General features: G+C 43.5%; 1 protein-coding gene across 2 annotated transcripts in view; it reads right to left on the bottom strand.

Annotated features, from left to right (window-relative positions):
• RASA3 (RAS p21 protein activator 3) overlaps positions 1-24,666 on the bottom strand; it is a 264,785-nt gene that overhangs the window by 66,244 nt on the left and 173,875 nt on the right. For both annotated transcript variants that reach the window (XM_073350720.1, XM_073350711.1), the window contains exon 5: positions 7,006-7,082. In XM_073350720.1, coding sequence (XP_073206821.1) covers positions 7,006-7,082 — 77 coding nt within the window. The remainder of the gene's footprint in view (positions 1-7,005; positions 7,083-24,666) is intronic.

Below are 24,666 nucleotides of genomic sequence, written 5' to 3' on the forward strand. Positions count from 1 at the left end.
CACATCTCTCATGGTAGAATCATGCAGTTCTGCCAGTCAGACCAGGACTTGTGTGCTAACTGTGATTGCCTCTGCTGGTCTGTCTTAGCTTCTGTACCCGCAGTTTTGGCCTTGGGAGCTGTGACCAGTGGTACAGCGACCATACAACTTTTTCAGAATAAAGCATCATTCCTTCTTAACAGTAGGAACACTAAAGAGCACAAGAATTTTAAACCAGAACAGTCTATGAGCAGAGATATCTATCTGCAGCTTACCTTCCCCCACCCATGATCGCCAGGTAGCCCAACTTCTTTAGATTCTCTCCTGAAGCCTCTCTGTGTCTCAGCCTGTTTCCCCAAACTGTGCCTGACAACTGATCCCACCTCGATGTTTCTCTCTAGAGAGGGACTTTATGACTGGTTAGTATCCTTTTGATCTTAGACTCCCCAGCCCTGGCAAAATAAGCCTTTTAACTTTGGTTAAGCCACAGCAGGTGGGCCCTTCCCAATTAATAGCCCAGCCATAAGTCTCTCAATGACCTTTGAAGTGTTTGCCCCAGAGGTGTCTTTATCTCTAGTCACTGTCTCATTTCCTGCTTGTTTCTCCTAAAAGGCTTTTTTAGGGTACGTCTACACTACAGCAGCACAGCTACAGTGCTGCACTGGTGGAGACGCTTCCTACCTTGGCGGAAGGGGTTAATCCACCTGTCCAACAGGTGGGAGCTAAGTAGATGGAAGAATTTTTCTATCGACCTAGCTGTCTCTACACGGTGGGTTAGGTTGACCAAACTTCATACTTCAGGGTGCAAAATTTTTCACAACCTAGGCAACGTAGCTAGGTTGATCTAATTTTTAACTGTAAACCAGGCCTTAGCTCCATATAGTCAGACAGAATCCATCCCCTAAAGTGCTCGGACAACCACAGAGCACATATAGCATTCATAAATTAATGCAGAGCAGCCCCTACATCCTCCACCCCATGGTTATAAATGCTTAATTTACCAACCAAACTTGAGCATTACTAATGCATTTGCAGATCTGTGAGTCAGTCATTGGAAGACTATGTTATTGCTATATACAAAAAGCAGCCTTGGCTGCTAATGCCACACAAGTTAAGTCTGTCAGCATTGTCATTTATAAACACGCTTCATGAGCTACAACTCAGCTGTACAAATTTGTTGTTGGAAAAGAACAAAAGAAGCAGAAGAAAAAGCTTTCCAAGAACAGATGTTTTCAGGCTTTTTTAACTTAAGAGACAAGGCATGATGAATGTTAACACTGGAAGGAGCAACCTGGGGACACTGAATAAATACAGACATTTAAATAAATAATTACAGACATGGACTGGGATTTTCAAAAGCAGTCAAAGGGAGCTGGGAGACTAGCTCCCATGCAGCTTTAATGAGACTTAAATGCCTTCTTCCCATAGGAACCTTTGAAGTCAGAAGTATTACTTTTGAATGTCTCTACTGGTGTGGCCAAAGTGAGGCTCATGGATTTCTACAATGGAACCTACTGCCCCCCTACACTATTAAGATGCAGATGGACATAACTCCAGGTCCCAGCATGTGACACTGAACTGTTTGATCAAGAAGAAGGCCACTTGGACCATACTGGAGTATCACATACTGAGTCCTAAAGCCTCTGTATTTCCTGGAGCAAACAGGAGGTGTTGACATATGGGATTTTCAAAGAGGCTCTGCGTGCAGCCAGCCACCTGTGCACACTAAGTGATGGTGAAGAGGCATAGCCTCAGGGTCAAGTGTACACCACCTTTTTCCAGAACTGAATGGGATGTACTTATGGGACTTGGTTGCCCACATGCGCCTCAAAGTTCTGGACCAGCAGACAAAAAGAAGTTCTCCAAATCCTCCTTTTGATGGCCACTGGGTCAGCCACGGCCAACAGGGGAAAAAAAGGCAACTAAATGTGCGCTGAGGAACAGGGTGTGTGTGTGTGTGTGGAGGGGGCGGGGTGGGAAAGATTTTTGAAGGGGAGGGGAAGGGAGTGAGGAATGCCAGGATCTACTGCGCGCGCACACACTTTTTACCTGGCATACAGTGCTGTGCAATAGGTGCACAACAGTAGTTAATCTATATTAATGTGACATGCAGGGAGCCAGCCACACAGCCTTATGCATGTTTTCTTTTTCATTGTGGGAGTGAGTCTGCACTATGCATTCAGGCCAGAGTCATCACCGAATGGGCTGCAGCCTCACACTCTCTTTATAGGATGAGCCTATAGCTTAAGTCCTCCCCTATTTTTCACTCTAGAGACTCACAAGACTGACATTCTGAGGGTTGGGGCTAGGAGAGAGCAAGATGCCGGTTGAAAACTCCCTCAAACAAAGCCAGTTCCTTCAGGGCCCACTGCAAGTCCTCAGTGGGGTGATGAATAGCATAAGATAGAGTTCGTCTTCATTGATAGGGGGAGCGCCTGGGGACACCGCCAGCCTAGCTCAGTGCCTGAATCTCTTCTTTTCTAATCCACTAATGCTTCTCCTTCTAATCTCGGTGACAGAGCTCCAGCCTGGGAGACTGTGTGGTGGCAGTTGCCAGAGCCACTATAGAACGCTGAGAAACCACAACAGCTTAGTGGGTTAGGGCTAAATGACAGCATTGACTGCTTCCAGGGGAGAAGTTACACGTTTTCTTTGTTCCCTTTGCAGCAGCTAAGAAAGCCTAAAGTGCTTTATGGGTTTTATTTTCTTTCCCTTCTGTTTAAGTGTTCAGTGCACAGCACTTCTAATGATCCATTTCATTGACGTTTTATTTAGATAAAATGCACCTGTCCAGCTTGATACTCATGGTGTGTTCCAGCAGACCAAGGAGCCAGCTGTTTTCAGGCCCGGAGAAACTAGAGGAGGTGGTGGTGGCGGCAGTGTGCACAAAGGTAGAAGGCAAGTGTAACAAGGGTCTGACAGGAGGTATGTTGACAAGAGACTGATGTTTATTTCCTCGTGCCAGCGGGTAGGTCTCAATGGGTAAAAAGGGTGCATCAGGTCTCTGGCCAAGCCTAATTTTCAGTCTGCTGGCACAAACATGTATTTGTCTTTTGACAACCGGCACTGTTGGGGGCACAAAAAGTTTGCTCACATCACAAGTTTTTTTGAAAATTTGGCCCACTGGATGCAGCCTTCGATCTTTTGGGAAACTGCAAATCTGGATTGTTCTGGTCTATGTAGTATATAAGAGTATTTATAGAATAGCTCCAAACCAGTCATCTAAGGACAGTTTCTATTTTCTAAATACTATTGTTAAAAATAATAAACAACAAACAATCCTGTTAAACAACACTGACATTTAAATTAAATCCACAAAAGCCAGGAAATGAAGAGTTAAATGAGAAAGCCTGGAGTGTCAACCTGATCTCACAGAGTCTGGCTATTGCAGAATACTGTATGTCATGTGTAGGGAAAATACAAAATGATTAGCACTGCAGAAAAAGCTGACATAAAAGAAATAAAAGGCATGAGAAAAGCCTTAAAATGTGATTTGCTGAAAAATACCAGATGTAATCATTTTAGGTTCTCTTTCACACATGAGAGCTTTATCTTATTTGCTCACTAAAAGTACAATCTCAACCTTGCTTTAAGCACTTCCATGTCCTATTCACAACAAAGCCAAGAGCCTTGACAGATCTATAATGGTTGTTCCATCCCTCTATTTCATTGAGTCTCTACTTTTCATTCATAAACTATTTCATAAAAGGAAGGTTCCACCCTCCCTTCCCTCTCCATCGTCCTTCCTCTGGCATTTTCCATCTACACAGATCATACGAGGAGATTTCTTTGTTAAGCAATTACTGTGTTCTCTCCTTATATGGCTAGAATCAAATCGTGCCTGAGTGAGCGAGGAGTCAGCTGGTGGAAAAGTCACATAGCAGGAATCTGCAAGGGCTTTATATATCCAGCTAAAACAATAATTTAAAAAGATACTGCATGAAAAATTCCAGACTATTTTGCAGTGTTGTTTCCGATCTAATCACCTCTCCTTTCCTTCTGCACTTGCTTTCTTTCCCTCCTCTAATGACATGTACGGCCATCATAAACTGTACCAAACGATTTTAAGTGTTTTATCCACATGCTCTATAAATGCTTATCTTCTCTGCCTCCCTTCTAAACTCCAAACCTTCCTGCCCACTCACAGTAGTGAACAACATACAGGGGCACTTCCAAGGCCAGCCACAGCGGGAATGGTGTGCTCAGATCAGTTACAGAGCAAATAGCAGGAGAGTGGGAAGGACCATCAGTAGGATAAAAGTTTCCTTAGATTCCTATTTACAGGTTTTGTTTTGAGGGCCAGTGGGTTTTAAAATTGTAACATGGGTCATGGGAGCTGTGATCTATTACCAAGGGCTCAGAGGTTAGAAACTAAGGATTTCTGAATATTGAGCTATACACACTATTTATTGAACAATACCTTGTGAGTCGAGGTTACAGAATGCTTCACAAACCAATTTAAAATATTTTCAGTGTCCAATAAAAGCAATAGTCTTAAATCCAACGTCACATAAACAAAGATTCGAATAGGGATTTAAAACTTGTCCACTCGGATGAATATTAGAAAGCGTTAGAAAGGAAATTCCATACCACTGTTGGTATGTAAGATGCTGCTGTTTCCACATCACATATATGCAGCTTCTTGGTAGTACAAGACCTGAACAATAAGTAGAAAGACAATGACCAATTTCCCATTGTTACCATCATCTAGCACTTCAGGAATTTAATTTAAAAAAAACATTGTTACATATTAAAGGTCCGATTTCACTGATGATGTAAAGCACCTAGCTGTGTCAGTCAGTTTACACATCGCTACCTCATCATGTTTGTACCCATGTATTGCGGGGGAGGGGGGAATCTGGGCAGCTATCCCATAGTCCCTCAGCAGACATCTGATTGCAAGAAGACATGCACTCAAAGGCAATAGCAGCACCTGGGGCAGTGTACTCTGGGATGTCCTATTACCGACAGCGCTGGGAAGGACAAGGATCAACCAATCTGGTCACTCAGGCATGAGTAACAGGTCCTGTCTATGTTGCAAAGAACAGTGTTACAGCATGTTTACGGGATGATAGCCACGTGCTAGCCCTAGGCTCCTGGCAAGGGCAAAACACACAGCTGCCATGATTACTAACATTTTGAGCCAGCCATATCACTACTCGGTAATAAGTTTGGTTGACAGCTAAAGTGTAAATGGGGCCTTTTAAATCAAATCATTAGGTTAATTAATATTGAATCTATGATTATAGCTCCAAGTGAAAAAAGTAAAGAATGGGTGAATGAGGAAACAAGACAAGGGTGCCTGGAAGAGAACAAGCGGATGAAAGCAGGCTGCATGTTGGACTGAAAAGTGAGAAAAGGAGGGAGCAAATGAAGAGAAAAACATTGAACCAGGATAAAAATATTCTGCTAAATACACATTCAAGCCAGCTAATTTTGTTAAGAGCTTTTCCTCCTTGGGAAAAAGACTTGTTATGGAGCCAGCCCTTTAAAAATCCATCCTCCCATACTTCGCTACCACCTCAGGAAAAGCAAGCTTCGAAACGCATTTGAGAGGTTTAAAGAGGAGTGAGGAGACCACTCTCCTTTCTCATGTCAATAAAATGAATCATTTACTTGGGCCATTAACCCAACAAGACTGGCTTCAGCAAAGTTATTAAAAAAAGATATCCAGGCTTAAGTGGAAGCAGGGAGTTGGCGTTTCTTTCGTTGTCTGTGTTTGTCCTAATATAACGACAGTTAAGACCTCTGAAGCTATCACTAAAAAGTTCTCACAGTGCCAACAGCATAAATGGTTTGGGCCCCGACTATTTGAAAGATTGCTTCTCTCTGAGTGATACTGCAGCAGTTGCAGCCAGGAGAGGCATTCAAGCTAGAGGTCCCCTGGTTTAAAACATAGGGAATTACTCACAAGGGCTTTCTGTGGGTGTTCTAGGGAGCTGGAGGTATAATTTCCACCCTCAATCAGAGCTAGCACACTAAACACAGAAATGTAGCCAAAGTGGCCCGAGCGACAGGACGTGCTAGCTGCCCAAGTTCATAGCTAGGGTTTCAGATGGGATCATACTTGGGGCAGCTAGCCCCACCCACTGTAGCTACACTTTTATTTTTAGTGCACTAGCTTTGATTGAGCTATTGAAGGTATATCTACCTAAGTTGGAAACTACACCTTCAGGTCCAGTGTAAACATAATCTAAGAGGGATTTTGGAACTCACTCCACTTGCTTGCTCTGGGGTCTGACAGAACTCAAACTTATTAGCCTCAGAGTATTTACTGAGAATCTCCCTTCTTCTGCATTTTTCAGTGACGAATTGGTGAGATAAATGGGGTAGCTGATTGTGAGTTTGCTGTTATAATTGCTGGTGGACTTTTGATCATTATACATGCCATGTAATGTTCTGTCACTATTCAGGTTATGTTGTGAAGACACTTGGCTGGTATAATCCTATTAAAAGTACAAGGACATTTATGATATCCTTTGCTGTGTTTCTAATATTTATACTGCACCTAGAGTTGGGATAAGTGATTGTTTACATTTTAAAGTAATAGAGACAACCACCTAGCATATATATTTGTTTTTTTTTCATGGAAAAAAAATAATGTAACCTATAAATGGATGAGCAGATTTCAAATAAAAAAGTAGGCGATTTAAAGTTTAGAGCTCAAAAATATTCAATTGTAATAAGTGATTTGGTTCATTAAAGTAATTTTTTAAAATGCTGTATTATAAACTGGTTTCAGAGTAGCAGCCGTGTTAGTCTGTATTCGCAAAAAGAAAAGGAGGACTTATGGCACCTTAGGGACTAACAAATTTATTTGAGCGTAAGCTTTCGTGCGGTACAGCTTATGCTCAAATAAATTGGTTAGTCTCTAAGGTGCCACAAGTCCTCCTTTTCTTTTTGTGTATTATAAACTGTTTGCATTTGACATATTCCTTCATAACACAGTATTTTCAATAATTTTTAAAGAGGGCAAATCATTGTCAAGTTACCGTTATCGTTCTATAGTTACATTTCAGATCTTACCGCGTTGCAAGCTTATGGCAAACGACACCAGTGTCTGTTATGACTTCACTCAGTCTCAGCTCTAGGTGTACCTTTCCCTGAAATACAGAATGACATAATGCCACATGAAAATTACAGCATTATTATATAGCCAACCACAACATTCCACTTAAAAACAAAGCAAGTGTGTCACCATCTGCAATTTCAAAAATAGTTTAATTACTAGTTAACTAAATAGCTATACAGTCTCAGCAGTTTTTTTTACTAGTCAAATGAAATCAGCGGGCTAACTTCCTAATTCAACTTCAGTCCATAAAAATCTGTCCCTTACCTTACCTCTGTATATTACAGTAATTGAGAAATACAGGTTTGAGTGACTAACCTGAGACTAAAAATATTTCATTTCAGCTTTATCTAATTTTAATGTTTTAAAGTTTAAGCACAGATTCTGCACCTCACCAGTCAAGAATAATATCACATTAGTGTATGATAACTGGATACGTCTAAACCCTATGTTTTCAAAATTATGAACCTGCACATGCTAAAATTTATAATCTGTTATAAATTGCAAAAGAAGAAGAGGTACTAGGCAGGGCAACTAAACAAAAATACAAAGGCCAAGTACATTAGTAGTTTTTAATCATCTATCACCACAAAAAGAAAAGGAGTACTTGTGGCACCTTAGAGACTAACCAATTTATTTGAGCATGAGCTTTCGTGAGCTACAGCTCACTTCATCAGATGTTTACCGTGGAAACTGCAGCAGACTTTATATACACACAGAAATCATGAAACAATACCTCCTCCCACCCCACTGTCCTGCTGGTAATAGCTTATCTAAAGTGATCAACAGGTGGGCCATTTCCAGCACAAATCCAGGTTTTCTCACCCTCCACCCCCCACACAAATTCACTCTCCTGCTGGTGCTAGCCCATCCAAAGTGACAACTCTTTACATAATCAAGTCGGGCTATTTCCTGCATAGATCAAGGTTTTCTCACATCCCCCCCACCCCCATACACACACAAACTCACTCTCCTGCTGGTAATAGCTCATCTAAACTGACCATTCTCCAGGTTTAAATCCAAGTTAAACCAGAACATCTGGGGGGGGGGGGGGGTAGGAAAAAACAAGAGGAAACAGGCTACCTTGCATAATGACTTAGCCACTCCCAGTCTCACAAGTCTTGGGAGACAGGCCAGTCCTTGCCTACAGACAGCCCCGCAACCTGAAGCAAATACTCACCAACAACCACATACCACACAACAGAACCACTAACCCAGGAACTTATCCTTGCAACAAAGCCCGTTGCCAATTGTGCCCACATATCTATTCAGGGGACACCATCACAGGGCCTAATAACATCAGCCACACTATCAGAGGCTCGTTCACCTGCACATCCACCAATGTGATCTATGCCATCATGTGCCAGCAATGCCCCTCTGCCATGTACATTGGTCAAACTGGACAGTCTCTACGTAAAAGAATAAATGGACACAAATCAGATGTCAAGAATTATAACATTCATAAACCAGTCGGAGAACACTTCAATCTCTCTGGTCACGCAATCACAGACATGAAGGTCGCTATCTTAAAACAAAAAAACTTCAAATCCAGACTCCAGCGAGAAACTGCTGAATTGGAATTCATTTGCAAATTGGATACTATTAATTTAGGCTTAAATAGAGACTGGGAGTGGCTAAGTCATTATGCAAGGTAGCCTGTTTCCTCTTGTTTTTTCCTACCCCCCCCCCCCCCAGATGTTCTGGTTTAACTTGGATTTAAACCTGGAGAATGGTCAGTTTAGATGAGCTATTACCAGCAGGAGAGTGAGTTTGTGTGTGTATGGGGGTGGGGGGGATGTGAGAAAACCTTGATCTATGCAGGAAATAGCCCGACTTGATTATGTAAAGAGTTGTCACTTTGGATGGGCTAGCACCAGCAGGAGAGTGAATTTGTGTGGGGGGGGTGGAGGGTGAGAAAACCTGGATTTGTGCTGGAAATGGCCCACCTGTTGATCACTTTAGATAAGCTATTACCAGCAGGACAGTGGGGTGGGAGGAGGTATTGTTTCATGATTTCTGTGTGTATATAAAGTCTGCTGCAGTTTCCACGGTAAACATCTGATGAAGTGAGCTGTAGCTCACGAAAGCTCATGCTCAAATAAATTGGTTAGTCTCTAAGGTGCCACAAGTACTCCTTTTCTTTTTGCGAATACAGACTAACACGGCTGTTCCTCTGAAACCTATCACCACAAAGTTTTCCAGTCATTACAGTCACAATGTTAGTTATACAGCACCCTAACTCAGGCCAGAAATGTACTTTCCCATAATATATAATCATATAAGCAAGCACTCATCTCAGTAACCTTTACTATGTCTTTAAACATGAGCCTATGGTTTTATTGAAGAAAATTCAGGGGCTGTCTTTACTGTGTGTACAATAAAGTGGAAAATGTTGGATGATTTGGCCTGTCTTGGTGACATCATGTAACGGGCCAGTCATCAATTTGAATTCAACAAGGCCAAAGCTGAGCACTTGATCCTTCACCTCCAAAGACCTTCCTTTCACTCCATTCTTCGTTATCATGGAGACTACCACCATCCTTCTTCTTAGTACCTCAGGCCTGTAAACTGGGAGTCGTCTTTGACTCAGACCTCTCTCTTGATTCACACATCCAGGCTGTATCAAAATCTTGTTGTTTCGTCCTTCATGAGACCTCCAAGATTTGACCTTTTTTCTCTGTCCACACCACTAAAAATTGTGCTCAGGACCTCACCTGCCATTATGACTACTGTAACTTCCCACTCTTTGACCCCGATGCCTACAAACATGCCCCTCCTTCAAGAAGCTTCTGCGGCTGCTAAAATCTTCATGGATTGTCATTCTGACACTCATCCCCCTTCTTGCTTCCTCACCCACTGGCTCCTCTTACTCCACAAATAGAAGCTTCTTGTCTTTGTCTTTAAGGCCCTTCACACGTTAGCCCCACTTTACCTACCTGATCTATTGTTTTATTGTGACTGTGGATCCCTCCTTCACTCTGTCAAGTACCCAACCTTCAACATCAACATCCTCCAATCAGTTTCTCCCTCAGAAAGTACAGAAGAGTCTCCCAACCCCAAGCCAACCCTTATTAGCAGGAAAAAATTCCTGCAAAAATCTGCAAAGTCATTACTTTAACCTCCTTTAAAATCCTTCCTTAAGACTCAGTTGTGCCACAGTGCCCATAAAACACATAGATGACAATGGCTATACAAGTAATGAGCTTCTTGTATGACAGTTTTCTTGCTTTACTGTTACCTTGTTCCCCCTTCCCTATTTGTTTCATCTATATGTTGTGGTTTGTCACAATTTAGATTGCGAGCTCTCTGCCTCTTTACCATGTGCTTGTACAGTGAGTAGCACAGTCAGGCCACAGTCCTTTGTTGGTGCTTTATGTGCTACCTCAGTACAAATTAATAGCAACTATAAACAGCAATAAGTTACCTTTAAAGGAATTAAGAGTACGAGAGAACATGACCCTTCCACAGAAAATCTCAATACGTTTAATTCATGTTTTTACAGAAACATTTCTTGTTTCAGAGTAGCAGCCGTGTTAGTCGGTATCCGCAAAAAGAAAAGGAGTAGTTGTGGCACCTTAGAGACTAACAAATTCATTTGAGCATAAGCTTTCGTGAGCCACAGCTCACATTCATCAGATACATGTAGTGGAAAATACAGTGGGGAGATTTTATATACACAGAGAACATGAAACAATGGGTGTTACCATACACACTGTAACCAGAGTGATCAGGTAAGGTGAGCTATTACCTGCAGGAGAGCGGGGACAGGGGAGGGGAATTCTCCAATGCATCATCAAGGATCTACAACCTATCCTGAAGGACGACCCATCACTCTCACAGATCTTGGGAGACAGACCAGTCCTTGCTTACAGACAGCCCCCCAACCTGAAGCAAATACTCACCAGCAACCACACAACAAAAACACTAACCCAGGAACCTATCCTTGCAACAAAGCCCGTTGCCAACTGTGTCCACATATCTATTCAGGGGACACCATCATAGGGCCTAATCACATCAGCCACACTATCAGAGGCTCGTTCACCTGCACATCTACCAATGTGATATATGCCATCATGTGCCAACAATGCCCCTCTGCCATGTACATTGGCCAAACTGGACAGTCTCTACGTAAAAGAATAAATGGACACAAATCAGATGTCAAGAATTATAACATTCAAAAACCAGTTGGAGAACACTTCAATCCCTTTGGTCACTTGATTACAGACCTAAAAGTGGCAAATCTTCAACAAAAAAACTTCAAAAACAGACTCCAACGAGAGACTGCTGAATTGGAATTAATTTGCAAACTGGATACAATTCACTTAGGCTTGAATAAAGACTGGGAGTGGATGTGTCATTACACAGAGTAAAACTATTTCCCCGTGTTTATTCCCCCCCACCCCCCACTGTTCCTCACACGTTCTTGTCCATTGCTGGAAATGGCCCACCTTGATTATCACTACAAAGGTTTTTCCCGCCCCACCCCACCCCCGCTTTCCTGCTGGTAATAGTTCACCTTACCTGATCACTCTCGTTACAGTGTGTATGGTAATACCCATTGTTTCATGTTCTCTGTATATAAAATCTCCCCATTGTATTTTCCACTACATGCATCCGATGAAGTGAGCTGTAGCTCATGAAAGCTTATGCTCAAATAAATTTGTTAGTTTCTAAGGTGCCACAAGTACTCCTTTTCTTTTTGAGACATATTTCTGGTAACCTCGGGCACTGCTGAGACTGGTCTCTGAACAGAAAGAACAGAATTCTTCAAAATGTGCAAGTGAACATGAATGGGATGAAAGGTTTATTTACTGTGGTGGTTCAAAACGTCAAAAAGTCTGAATTCCACAAGTAAGATGGCAGCTTTCTATTTTAGAAATTTTTAACTTTTAATAGTTGACTCAAAGTTAATAGCAATTTACATATTTCCCCCACTTCTATGAAATTTTAATAAACTAAACTACAGTCTCTTTAAGAAGAAAAGACCCCAAATGTTGTATTAGCTCTTCCTTGTTTTTCTTTTCTAAAGAATTAGAAAAAATCAGACATTTGAAGAGTGACAAGCCTTTGGAAAGCAGCTCAGAGGTCATGGCATCACTTAAGCTGGCAGCCCTGTGATTATTGCCAGAATACCTCATTACTTCCAGTTACCAAGTTCAGGTGTGGGTGTATACCTTAATGTGAAGCTGTGCTAATATGCTTGGATGTTTAATTCACAGAAATACAGCTCCTGTGTACACAGCATGCTTTCTCCCATGTCAATTATGCCCTTAAGCAAAACACAAGGACCCATCTGAATTAATTGACTCATGAGCACCGCCATTTAGCCAGCCTGCAGAGTATTGGATAATGCATTTCTTTTAAAGAGAAGACAGCAATTTATGCTGCAAATTCATGTTATAATTCAGCCACTTAATAGTTAAAAAGGGGTGTAAATCACCAGTTAAAAAATATATTTAAGCCACTATAGAATCAGAAAGTTGCCATCTTGCCTGTCTCCTGACAATTTATAGACAAAGGAAATGCTATTATTAGGATGGTGGTATCGAGAGGCCCAGTTGTACTAGGTGGACAAACAAACAAAGACATCCCTTACAGTCAATATAGACCAGGCAGAAAGCATGGAAGAAAAGAGGCATTTATTCTCCTTTTACAGAGTAGGAATTAAGGCACCGAGAAATTAACTGTCTTGCTCAAGTTGACACAGAATATTTAAGGCAGAGCCAGGAACCAAATTCAGATATTCCACATCCCTGTCCAGTGACGTCACCACAAGTCTATCCTTCCTCTCAAGTTCTATTCAGTGAACAATTATACATGGAAATTTAGAGGCTTGGACAGTTCTGAAGTTGATTATATTAGTCACTGAATACATTTGTACAGAAAATATTCCAGTCCATTCTGTTCCTGGAAACCAGTACATTTACTAATATACCCTTTACCAGCACTTAGAAATATTGTTTTGCTGAACAGGTGGAAATGGAACACATGTTCATTTAGCTGCTGATCAGCACTTCATTTTTCACAAACAATGGAATGGTCTGGAATGCCATAATGAGACCAACTGGGTCTCATGTCTCAATTCTTCATTCAAAAAAACTGTCAGCAGATTGAGCTTCTTGTAGGGAAGCAGCAGCAGCGATGACAGGACTCAAACAGAAAACAGTAATATTCAGAGTTGTGGAAGTAAAAAATAGTGGTATTGCTAAAAAAGCACAAAATATTACATTGTATAACCACTCTTTGTAAAGAGCCATTACATTATTTAAAGATCAAATTCTGCTCTTGTTTACATGTGCACAGCTCTCGCTGGATTAACACAATAGGAGTTGTGTGTACTTATTCAAAGGCAGAATTTTACTTTACATTATTAGAACTAATCACTTTAATTTTTCCTCTATGGGACAGCCTAAATTCCATAAACTTGTAAAGCAAAAAATAGAACAAGGTCCTGTTTTTAAATGACTCTGGTAAAACCTTTCATTGACCATTTTAACCCAGCTGGAAATGTAACTGTTAGTTACTACAGACTGAGAAATATCAAAAGACAGATGTAAAGCAACCAAAATTTTATAAATGCTACTTATGCATCTTATGTTTCCAGCAGTTGTAAATTTGTGGTTTAATTTTAAATACAGTGTGTAAAAAGGAAAAAAAAAACACATAAACCACAGTTTATCCTATAAATAATCTTCTATTGCAAAGCTGAGCCCTACTAGCTTGGGCTTCTTCTACCAGCTGAAATGAAATGGTGAGACCCCATAATAAACATCCCCAGAACCATCATTCATTTTTCAGAGTTAAATATCATAGGGACAATTACCAGTGGATTTTCCTAGGTTAGATTACGTGCTATCAGAATTTGGCTCCTAACATACAATGGTCAAGCACAGACTACAGAACGTCTAAGCTAACTCAAACATGGAACTGCATTTTGCTTTTACTTACTGTGATTGTTACGGCAAGAGTTAAAAATCATTGATGAACAGGAAAAACCTCTGGGCCACACCTGGACTCTTGTGAACAAAGGACTCGGACATATGCCTAATTGAAAAATGGGAGCCAACCTACTGAAGCCTGAAAAGCACCAGTCTAAAGAAAGTCATTGTCTAGTGCTTCACCAATAGTGTTTGTGTTGCTGTGGCCTACTTTAAAAGTATTTTTTGGAAAAAAAAATTAGACCGAAAGAATGAATGTTCAGATGATCACTGTTAATTTTAAACAAAAATATTGGATAACATTTTCAAACATGGGTGCCCAAAGTTAAATATGGATTTAAACGCCTAACACTGAACACTCATGTTTGAAAATTTTCTCATTATCTATCCATATATAGAAGGCAAAGAGGAGCAGCTAAGGGGAGTTTTGTGAGAGAGTTCTCCAGGTCAAGGAGGAGCGACTATGTGGCCCTTCGGATGAGTTTGTCGCATGCTTGCTGCTTGACTGAAGTACATAATGTGGTCTGTTTGTTTGGGGGCCGTGTGCTAAGCCTAGCAGCCTGCTAAGCAAGGCTGAGAGTTTCTTAACAAGGCTTTGATCCCCTTAATCAGGGAGTGGGAGCTACACAGGGAGAAGAGGAGTTTAAAAAGCCAGCTCCTAAGCGACCAGAGGAGTTTTGCGAGGGAGTTTAGAGAGGGAGTGGGAGAGAGCTAAATACACTTGATTAACATTCTCTAAACTTAGGGCAATAAATTACACCCCCCCCCAAAAGTAATACAGAGGGGAAAAAACCCAACAAACAAACCTGCAGGAGTAAAAAGACTGCAGGCAGAAGTCCAGCAGGAGAGTGGGGCTATCTAGTTTATTGCACTGAATGCAACATGCATGATTACCAGCCTTGTGGGCAGGTGGTATATGTGTGCATTTGGTGCAAGGAGCTCATGGCCCTCATAGACTGAGTGTAGGCCCTGGAGACCTGAATGGCTGCACTGGAGGAGCTCTGGGAGACTGATCAATGTACATAGAGGAGACTTTCCAGGATACAGTAGAGTGGTCTCACCCTGAGTCTGGGAGCCTCTGTGCTGTTGAGGAGGATAGAAGTCTCAGGGAAGAACAACATCAAAGTGGAGTGGAGGGAAATGATTCCATAGTTGGATCCCTCCCTACAGATGATATTATGGTATCCTTTCACACTTAGGATACTTCTCCATGGGAGGGAACCCCAGTTATTAGGAAGAGACAAGTAATAGTAATGGGGGATTCGATCAATAGAAATATAGATAGCTGGGTTTGTGATGACCGGAAGAACTGCATGGTGAATTGCCTACTGGCAGCAAAGCTTGTGGATCTCTTCAGACACCTAGATAGGCTTATGGGTAGTGCTGGGGAAGAGCCAGTGCCCGTGGTACATATACCAGTGACACAGGGAAAGGTAGGACAGAGATCCTAGAGGCCAAATTTAGGCTGCTAGGTAAGAGATTGAAGTCCAGGACCTCCATGGTAACATTCTCTGAAATGTTTCCAGTTCCAAGTGCCGGGGCAGTTAGACAGACAGAACCGCAGGGTCTCAATGTATGGATGAGATGATGGTGGAGGGAGAAGGGGTTTAGATTTATTAGGAACTAGAGAACCTTTTGGGAAAGGAGGAGCCTATACAGAAATAATGGGCTCCACCTAAACCAAAATGGAACCAGATTGCTGGCATGTAAAATTACAAAGGTTGCAGAGCAGTTTTTAAACTAAGGGCTGGGGGAAAGCCGACAGGTGCAGGTGAGCAAACCGTTTAGACAGAGAGATCCCGTAGGGAAGGCTCTATTAACGGAGATTCTCTATGTCCTTTCCTGCTTACTAGGATGGAAGTTGATAAAGTACAGGTAGGAACTGAAAAGAGAACAGTCGAATGAAAAAGTCCCATGCGATTACCTCACATAATGGCAGACAGCTAAAAAGTGACAAATTTTATAAGTGCTTATATACAAATGCAAGAAGTCTAAATACTAAAATGGGTGAACTTGAGTGCCTGGTATTAAATGAGGCTATTGGTATAACAGGCATCACAGAAACTTGGTGGAACTATGATAATCAGTGGAACACAGTAATACTGAACCAGGGTACAAAATATATAGGAATGACAGAATAGGCTGTACTCGTGGGGGAATGGCACTACACATGAAAGAAAGCATAGCATCAAATAAGGTAAATATCTTAAATGACTCAAACCGTACCATAGAATCTCTATGGATAGAAATTACATGCTTGAATAATAAGAATATAGTAGTAGGGATATACTACTTATAATCTGACCAGGATGTCTGTTAGTCTATAAGGTGCCACAGGACTCTTTGCCGCTTTTACAGATCCGGACTAACAGGACTACCCCTCTGATACCTGACCAGGATGGTGGTGGTGTTTGTAAAATACTGCAGGAGATTAAAGTCGTTATACAAATAGAAAACTTAATAATAATGGGGCTTTTCAACTATCCAAACACAAGGAGAGAGAGAGACTCAGAACAAGTTATTCCACACTTGCCTTTCCAAATGTGGTTTTTAGGATCTGCTATGTGCTATTGTTTGGATCCTACTGCTTTGAAACCTGGTATGCATCTTTCTGGGATGTGCCTGTCTCCAGAAACTGCTGGAATTAAAGAACAAATGGCTAAGGATTCATGTAAGTAGCAGTTTTGAAAAAGTTTCTAAATCTCTCTCTCTCTTTATGTACTTATATGACTTCCATTATCACAGTAACCGCACTGCTCAATCTTTAATAGATTTAATCCTCCAACACCTCTGTGTGGTAGGGGAGTACTATTATCCCGATTTGTAAAACTGAGGTGCAGGGAGACTAAGCAACTTGTCTAAAGTCACACAAGAAGTCTGAGCTGGAGTGGGGAACTGAACTTCGGTCTCCCGATTCCCTGGCTAGCACACTAAATACTGGACTCATCCTGCCTCCCTAAATAGATAATATAAAGGCATGCACAGTCTAACCTCTTGGAATATAAAATATTGACAGGTTTTCAGAATCTTGCAATATACCTTTAAACCACCACTTAATACCCCTAGTATGGGCCAGACCACTGGTAGAGAGAAATTTCTGGTACTTTTGATATCTCAGAGTACCAAATTTTGTGCTGTCACAGCAATTACAACCTAAAGAATTTTTAGAAAAGCACATTTAGAATTTATCAGTTGAATGCCTCATTACAGATGCTATTTGGGAGATTGAGCTGTAATTGTACGATTTAATTAATTTTCCAAAAGCCTTCATACTTCATTTTTAGGCAAGGGAGATATTTGGGGCTAGACTGCACTGACAAGTCGCCCTTTAATTTCTTGTGTTCTTACTTCTCTATATGCAGAAATTTCCACTTAATAAAAAATAATGGAAGGCACTTTATAAATATCATTGGCCACAGAAACTTGGCTCACTATAGGGATCTAAACTATTTTTGTCTGCATGTCTTCTTTCCCAAACTTCGGTGCCTGGAAGTGGAAACAAACTAGTTAAGCAGAGAGTTGCTCAGGGGTCAACCACATGCAGTTCCCTCTTCTGAGAAAAAAAAGTTAAATCAGTTCAGCTGTGCGAGTGAGAGAAAACAAGGGAAGAGCCAAAGGGGACAAACTCCTCCCTGACTTTCAGAATATCAGAAGAGAGCCACTGATACAGTGTTTTGTCCAGAACTCAGCCGAGAGCTCCACAAAGAAACAAAGAGTAGCTCTGGTACGGACAGAAGAATGACCGAATATCAAACATTCCATTTTGTTTTCAGAATTCCCATAATTAGCACAGCCACTGCCATCAGAGGCTTTGAAACTGGACTCCAGTTTACCACAACCAGGTGTGCAACCATAGCCAAACATTTTCTCCTGTTGGAGCTCACCAGCCTGAGCTAATAGTCTGTCTTGGGCGGGTCATTTGATTAGATGAGGACTCCACTTCCAGTCCCTAGCTATTTCATAACTGAACTTATGGTTGAACTGCACCCACAAAATAAAATATTGGGTCATAATTTGGGATGCAAAGGAGATCTTACTATATGGCCTACATCATATACAGCAGGTCTGTAACAAAACAAACCCAGCCTGTTGAGGGTGCAGGCACACACGCTGTAGCACACTTCATTATGGAATTAGAGACACTGGGCATCTTGCGGAGGTCTGGTTGGTCTCCAAATGTACAATTTAATAGATAAGAATAAGATATTTCCCAATTGCTAAGAAACTGCAAAACATCTTCAAATAGCACAATGTTAGCTTTCCTGTTTCCTGTTTTTCTTAAGGAAGAGAAATAGCATCTCAATACATTCAGATCCTGCCAATGGATGTGTTTTCCTTTTAGTTAAATATTTGTACATGGTACTGTGATGAACTGGGCATATGCCTATAGAATTTATGGAATCTGCGCAAGATTATGAACCTTTGCGCCTGTCAGGCTGCAAACTCCATTGGGAACGTGCAGCCTCTTGCCTTCTCTCTCTCGCTGGTCTGTATGGAATCCGTGGCTGGTGGCAAAAGAACGATAATAGAGGGCAGATGACTCTTGAACACCCAATCGTTGGAAATCTACTCACTGTAGACAAAAGATTGGTCCTTGCCCAGAAAAACAGGGTATGCAGGGGAAAGTCATCTTGGCAACAAAGTCAACTGACAGAGTTTCTGCTCATATGGAGAAAATGGCAAGGGTGCCACCTGACACATGGGGGCTAAAGGTTTTAAAAGGGCAGAGGCTAGTCTGCTCTGGGGTCTGTTTTCTCATGAGGGAGAGACCATTCACCATGTGACAGCCTGCCTGAGGCAGGAGACACTCTGCCTCCCTACATTTCTGGACTCAAGATGGTTCCTCAAGAGTTCACAAGGAAAGAGTTAGATAGAAAATGAGGGATGTTTCAGATAGTTATTGTTTTGTATGATCTGTACGTAAGAGCATAAAGGTGTTAAGACTGGGCAAAGTGTGCGTTTTGACTGCATCACAACTTCTATGTGCCCCAGAGAGACTTAAACTGTAACCAGAAGCTTCACATTGGGTGGCGCTCTGGGAGAGGGGCATGTTTAAGTACCAGGGAATCTGAAGGATCAAGTGCTGTGTCCAGACAGGCTAGCGTCTGGACAGCAGGTTCTGACACTTGGAGGGAGTGCCAGATAGGTCTGCACTATGCGAGTGCACCTAGAGACCCCAAGATTAGGGCAGTGGCTGGACTCCAGGAGCTTGAAACTCCCCTCACAGCAGCACTGGTGGGAAGTTAGGAAGGAGCTCTCCCTAGGATAATGGACAGGTACGTAATGAGGACTTTAGCGCCTGGTTTTCATTTCCAAGACAGACCATTCTTCAGACATAAAATTCAAGTATACTATTTTGAAACAATGGAAATTTCTTATCAAGAACAGGTGCTTCTCATTACACACCATGCTTCAGTCTGTCTTGTAAAAAGTAAAAAATAGACCAGAAAAATAAAATTAAAAAAGGAGAGATCTATAGCCTTGCTGTTCAGTGCTTAGAAGTTTGAGTGCAAATCTGGACAGACAGAAGTCTTGTCACAATGAAGGATCTGGTCACTAACTGGTTCCATTTCCCTGGTTCTCTTACACAATCTAGTTCTGTGAAATTTACTCTTGGTGAGCATATAACTCAGAGTCATCCTGCAACTGCATCAAAACATATTTCTTATCTCTTCAAAACAACTAAAAGAGAGAAACCTGAAAGCCACTTCTGAGAGATGAAAGGGTCACACCCATTTATTTCCGGTGCGGTGGAAAGAAAGTTAATATAAAACTGGAAACAGCTTCTTCTTTTTCTAATTTTTGAATAGCCTGTGGTTATAATATATTGCACATGCAGGCATTTTGAAACTTGCCCATGATTAACTTTGCTGAACTTATTTACATGCACCTAGCAAAGAGGGGAGTTGAGCATAATGCATGCAGATGCTGCACAATGGGCTCATTATTTTTTAAATTAGTAATGTCTAACACAGCAGATAATTCTATATATCTTCTGAACAACACTATCATACACAATCTTTTTTAAATCAGTTTACTAGCCTTTGCTATCCTCAACTTCCACCGCAGAAGCCTAAAGAACCTTATCTCATAAATCAAAGCGATAAAACCTTAATCCAAGCATATCTAATTTGCACATGTAAGAGAAGGTTACTTACTGTAACTGGAGGTTCTTCAATATGTGTAGTACCTATCTGGATTTCAAATGTGGGTATACAAGTTCACCATGTGTCGGAGCCGGAACCATTCATAGTAGAGTCCATTGACCTGCATGTGTGTTGACCATGTGGTGCGTCTGATCTACACCGCCCCAGTTTCCTCTTATCAGGAAGCAGAGGAGCCTGGAGCAGAGGGGATAGAGGAAGAGATTGGAATCCAGATAGGGACCACACATCTCGAAGAACCTCCAATTACGGTAAGTAACCTTCTCTTCTTGGAGTGATGGTCACTATGTGGATTCCAAACGTGGGAGAGTCGCAAGCAGTGGTCAGAATGGAGGTGGGCGTGAGGTCTCACCAGAAGACACAGTCTGAAGGACGGCCTGACTGACAGCAGCATCTGACGTCAAGGCAGGGGTGATGGCCTATTGGGTGGAAAAGGTGTGAACAGAAGCCCAAGGGGCTGCCTTACAAATGTTATTCCAGGGAACATCTGCCAGGAAGGCGAATATTGCAGCATATGCCCGGGTAGAGTGGGCCGTGACTCTGGGAGGGAAGGTGACTCAGGAGACAGTATAGCAGTCCATGATGCAATGGGTGATACACTTGGAGAGTCACTGTGAAGAGAGGGCGTGACCCTGGCAGCACTCCGTGATGGCGATGAAGAGGAGATGTTTGGAAGGTGCAGGTGCGTTGGAGATAAAAAGCCAAAGCCCGGCAAACATAGAGAGCAAGGAACGCATGCTCACCAGGAGAGGTGTACAGTTTAGCATAAAAGATCAGGAGGTGCATGCACTGGCTGAGGTGAAACAGGGAGGCCACCTTGGGGAGGAATGTGGGATAGAGGTGGAGGGAGACCTTGTCTTTGAGGAAGATGGTGAATCCACCATCGCGGCTGCGAGCTCTCTAACTCACTGTGCTGAGGTAATTGCCACAAGAAAGATCAATTTCATGGAGAGGTGGGCGAGGGAGCAGATTGCCAGGTGTTCAAAGGGTGGCTTAGTGAGGGGAGAGAGAACAAGGTTGCGGTCCCAGGAGGGGGTAGGTTTATGCACGATGGGGAAAGTGTTGAGAAGGCCACGAAGGATGTGGGAGGTGGTCAGGTGCGTGAAGACACAGAAGCCATCTACAGGGGAAAGAAAGACACTCATAGTCATCAGGTGCACATGGACGAAGGAGTGGACGAGGCCTGACTGGCAGAGGTGGAGGAGGAAGTCTAGGAGAACAGGAATAGAAGTGGAGTTGATGAAGTGATGTTGATGGCACGCCCACATAGTGAAACAATGCCACTTGGCCTGAAAACAGGCCTGAGAGGATGGGCGTCTGCTACACATAAGGATGTCACGGACTAGGGCACAGCAGGAGTCATCTATGTGTGAACTCCATCCAAATACTAAGGCGTGAGATAGAGAGGGCCTGGGCTGGGGTGACGCAGGCAGCTGTGTGCTTACTTGAGGAGATCTGGGAGGCCCAGAAGAAGGATTGGTGGGTGAGCAGAGAGGTGAAGGAGATCTGTGTACCAATACTAGAGAGACCAGGAGAGGACAATTAGAATGAGCACTGGCTGGTCACAGCAGACCTTATGCAGAACTTGGGGAAGCAACGGGACAGATGGAAAGGCATAACAGAGGTCGCTGATCCGTGGGAAGAAAAGGGCCCGGCTGAGAGCGCCCCTGGAGCAAAAGAGAGGAAGTTTGTAGTTATCCAGGGTCGAAAAGAGGTCCCAGTGTGGTGTTCCCCAGAAGAGATAGCAGAGAGTGGGGTCATGGAGTTCCCACTCTTGGCTGACATGGGAAGAACAGCCGAGCATGTCCACCAGGGAGTTGCTGGTGCCTGGGAGGTGAAAGGCATGCACAGTGATCCTATCCCAGAGGCACCAAGTCTCCTTGCATAGGGAGGAGAATCTGGCTCCATGCTGCTTGATGATATAGACAACCACAGTCATGTTGTCAGACAGTAACTGAACATGCTGCGAGTGGAGGCAGAATAGGAGGTCTTGGCAAGACAAAGAGCGCAGAGTTCTAGGATGCTGATATGCATCCATGCCTCCCTAAGCGACCAGAGGCCATGAGCCGTGTGACCGTCCAGATGAGCGCCCCAGCCAATGAGTGAAGTGGTGGTATGGGATAGGGGTGTATGTGAAAGGGTCACTGGCTAAGACCGCTGACTGGTTGCACAACCAGGTGAGAGGTGATGGCAGAGGAAGGGATCAAGATTGGTTTGCCGAGGCTGTCTGACTGAGGATCGTAGACAGAGTGGAGCCACAGTTAAAGGCAACACATATAGAGGCAGGCATATGGCATGACGGAAGTGCAGGCCACCATATGGCTAAGGAAGGAGAGGCACTGACGGACTTAGGTGCAAGGACGACGATGAAGCCACGCAACAAGAGTGGTGAGAGCAGCAAAAGGGTCTGAGGGAAGAAAGGCTTGGGCTGCGACAGAGTCCAGGTGAGCCTCTATGAAAGCAAGCATGCGGGTAGGGGTTAGGACTGATTTTTCTTCCTGGATACAGATCCCCAAGGTGTCAAGGAGGGTGCGCAGGGTCCACATGGTGGTGAGGAGGTGAGCTCAGGAAGGTGACACAAGGATCCAGTTGTCCAGGTAGGGAAACACAGAGCGACCCAGGTGATGCATGTGGGCTGCCACAACAGTGAAAACCTTCGTAAAGACACAGGGGACAGTGGCAATCCCAAAAGAGAGGACCCAGAATTGGTAGTGGGATGAGCCCATCATGAAGCTGAGGAATTTTCCATGAGCAGGGTGGATGTCCACATGGAAATAAGGATATGAAGGATATCCTTCATATCAAGAGCTGCGAACCAGGCCCCAGGGGGAAGTGACTGGATGCTGATGGGGAGTGTGACCATCCGGAAGCAGAATCTGTGGATGTATTAGTTCAGCAACTGAAGATCCAAAATGGGACGGACACCACCTCCCTTCTTCGGTACAAGGAAGTAAGGGGAGTAGAAACCATGGCCGTGGTAGTGCAGTGGAACAGATTCTATGGCACCCTTGTGGAGGAGGGCACACACTTCCTCTTGCAGAAGATGGTATTGGGAGGGATCTCCTGAAAGCTCCACAGGAGGATGACAGGGCGAGAAGGAGAGGAATTCTGTGAGGTAGCCCTGATGAACAATGTCCAGCAACCAGTGATCTGAGATAATCACATGTGCGAAAAGGGCGAGAGGACATCTGAAAACAATCGGGTTGGGAGGAGGGTTCACGAGTCTCGGGGAAGCAGTCAAAAGGACTGTTTAGAGGATGGTTGTGGGATGGCAGAAGCGGCAGAGGCAGCAGACTGGTGATACTAAGAAGGTTCTGGGGGACGCTGAGGATATGGCTGATAGGTGGCACAAGGGCAGGATCTGAAGGATGACCTCTGTTGCCTGCAGGTTGGGGCTGGGGCTATATACCTAATGATCGGAGGATGGCATGAGAGTAAATAAGGGAACATGGGGACTCATCAGTCTTGTTTCTACACAGTTTGTTGTTATGGAAGAGGAAGTTCTCAAGCGTAGTCTGAACCGCCTTCAGAAATCTGCTAGACTGTAGCCAGGAATCACAGCAGAGGACAACTCCTGATGCCAGAGAGCAGGACACAGTATCAGCAGCATCAACCGCCACCTGGAGAGTCACCTGGGCAACCAACTTGCCTTCATCCAGAAACTGGTGGAAGTCCTGCTGCTTCTCCAGAAGGAGGAAGGCTTTGAAGTCTGCGAACCTCGAGTACAAGAGAAAGTCACACGTGGCAAGGATAGCCTGGTAGTTTGCAATTCAGAATTGGAGGCCTGGAGAAGAGTAGGCCTTGTGGTCCAGGAGGTCTAACTTCTTGGTGGCACGATTGGGGGGAGTAGATTTAAAATGCTGCTGTCTGGTGTGTTCAATCGTCATGTGGCCTACAAGAGAGTTAGGCGGCGGTGAGTAAAAAGAAAGTGAGTCGCTTTGGAGACGATGAAATAATGATGTTCTGTCCACTTGGGAGTAGGAGCACAAGAAGTCAGGGTGTGCCAGACTGTCTGGGCTGGTTGTAAAATGGCCTCATGAACAGGCAGGGTGCTGCAGAAAGGTCCGGGGGGTAGCAATTTGTCCAGGAACTGTTTCTGGGGGTCCTGTATGTCCTCCACAGTCAGGTTGAGGGCCGTAGCCACACAGTGAAGGAGATGGTTGATTGACAGGGTGTAGAAATGGATGGCGCCATGGTTCAGGACTATACGACCATGTGTGCAAGAAGGTAGAATCTAGTTCGGAGGACCACTCAAAAGCAGAAAAGGGGTCCCGGAGGGCAGAGCTGTTGGGACAGCCGGAGCTGGCGGTGTGGGGTGAACTGAAGGTGGACAGTCCAGGAGCAAAAGAGGTTCCTCCATGTAAGGGCCCGGTGGAGAGAGGCAGAACGGAAGAGGAGGCTGAAGGAGAAGCGGTTCATCCGTGGGAGATGGCAGTCCGGGAGCGAGCGGAGGCCCGGAGCATGGAGGGGAGCCATCATACGGTAACAATAGTTCAGCTGTCGGCGTGAGAGGGGA

The sequence above is a fragment of the Lepidochelys kempii genome, chromosome 1 (assembly GCF_965140265.1).
Source record: "Lepidochelys kempii isolate rLepKem1 chromosome 1, rLepKem1.hap2, whole genome shotgun sequence".
Classification (NCBI taxonomy): Eukaryota; Metazoa; Chordata; order Testudines; family Cheloniidae; genus Lepidochelys; species Lepidochelys kempii.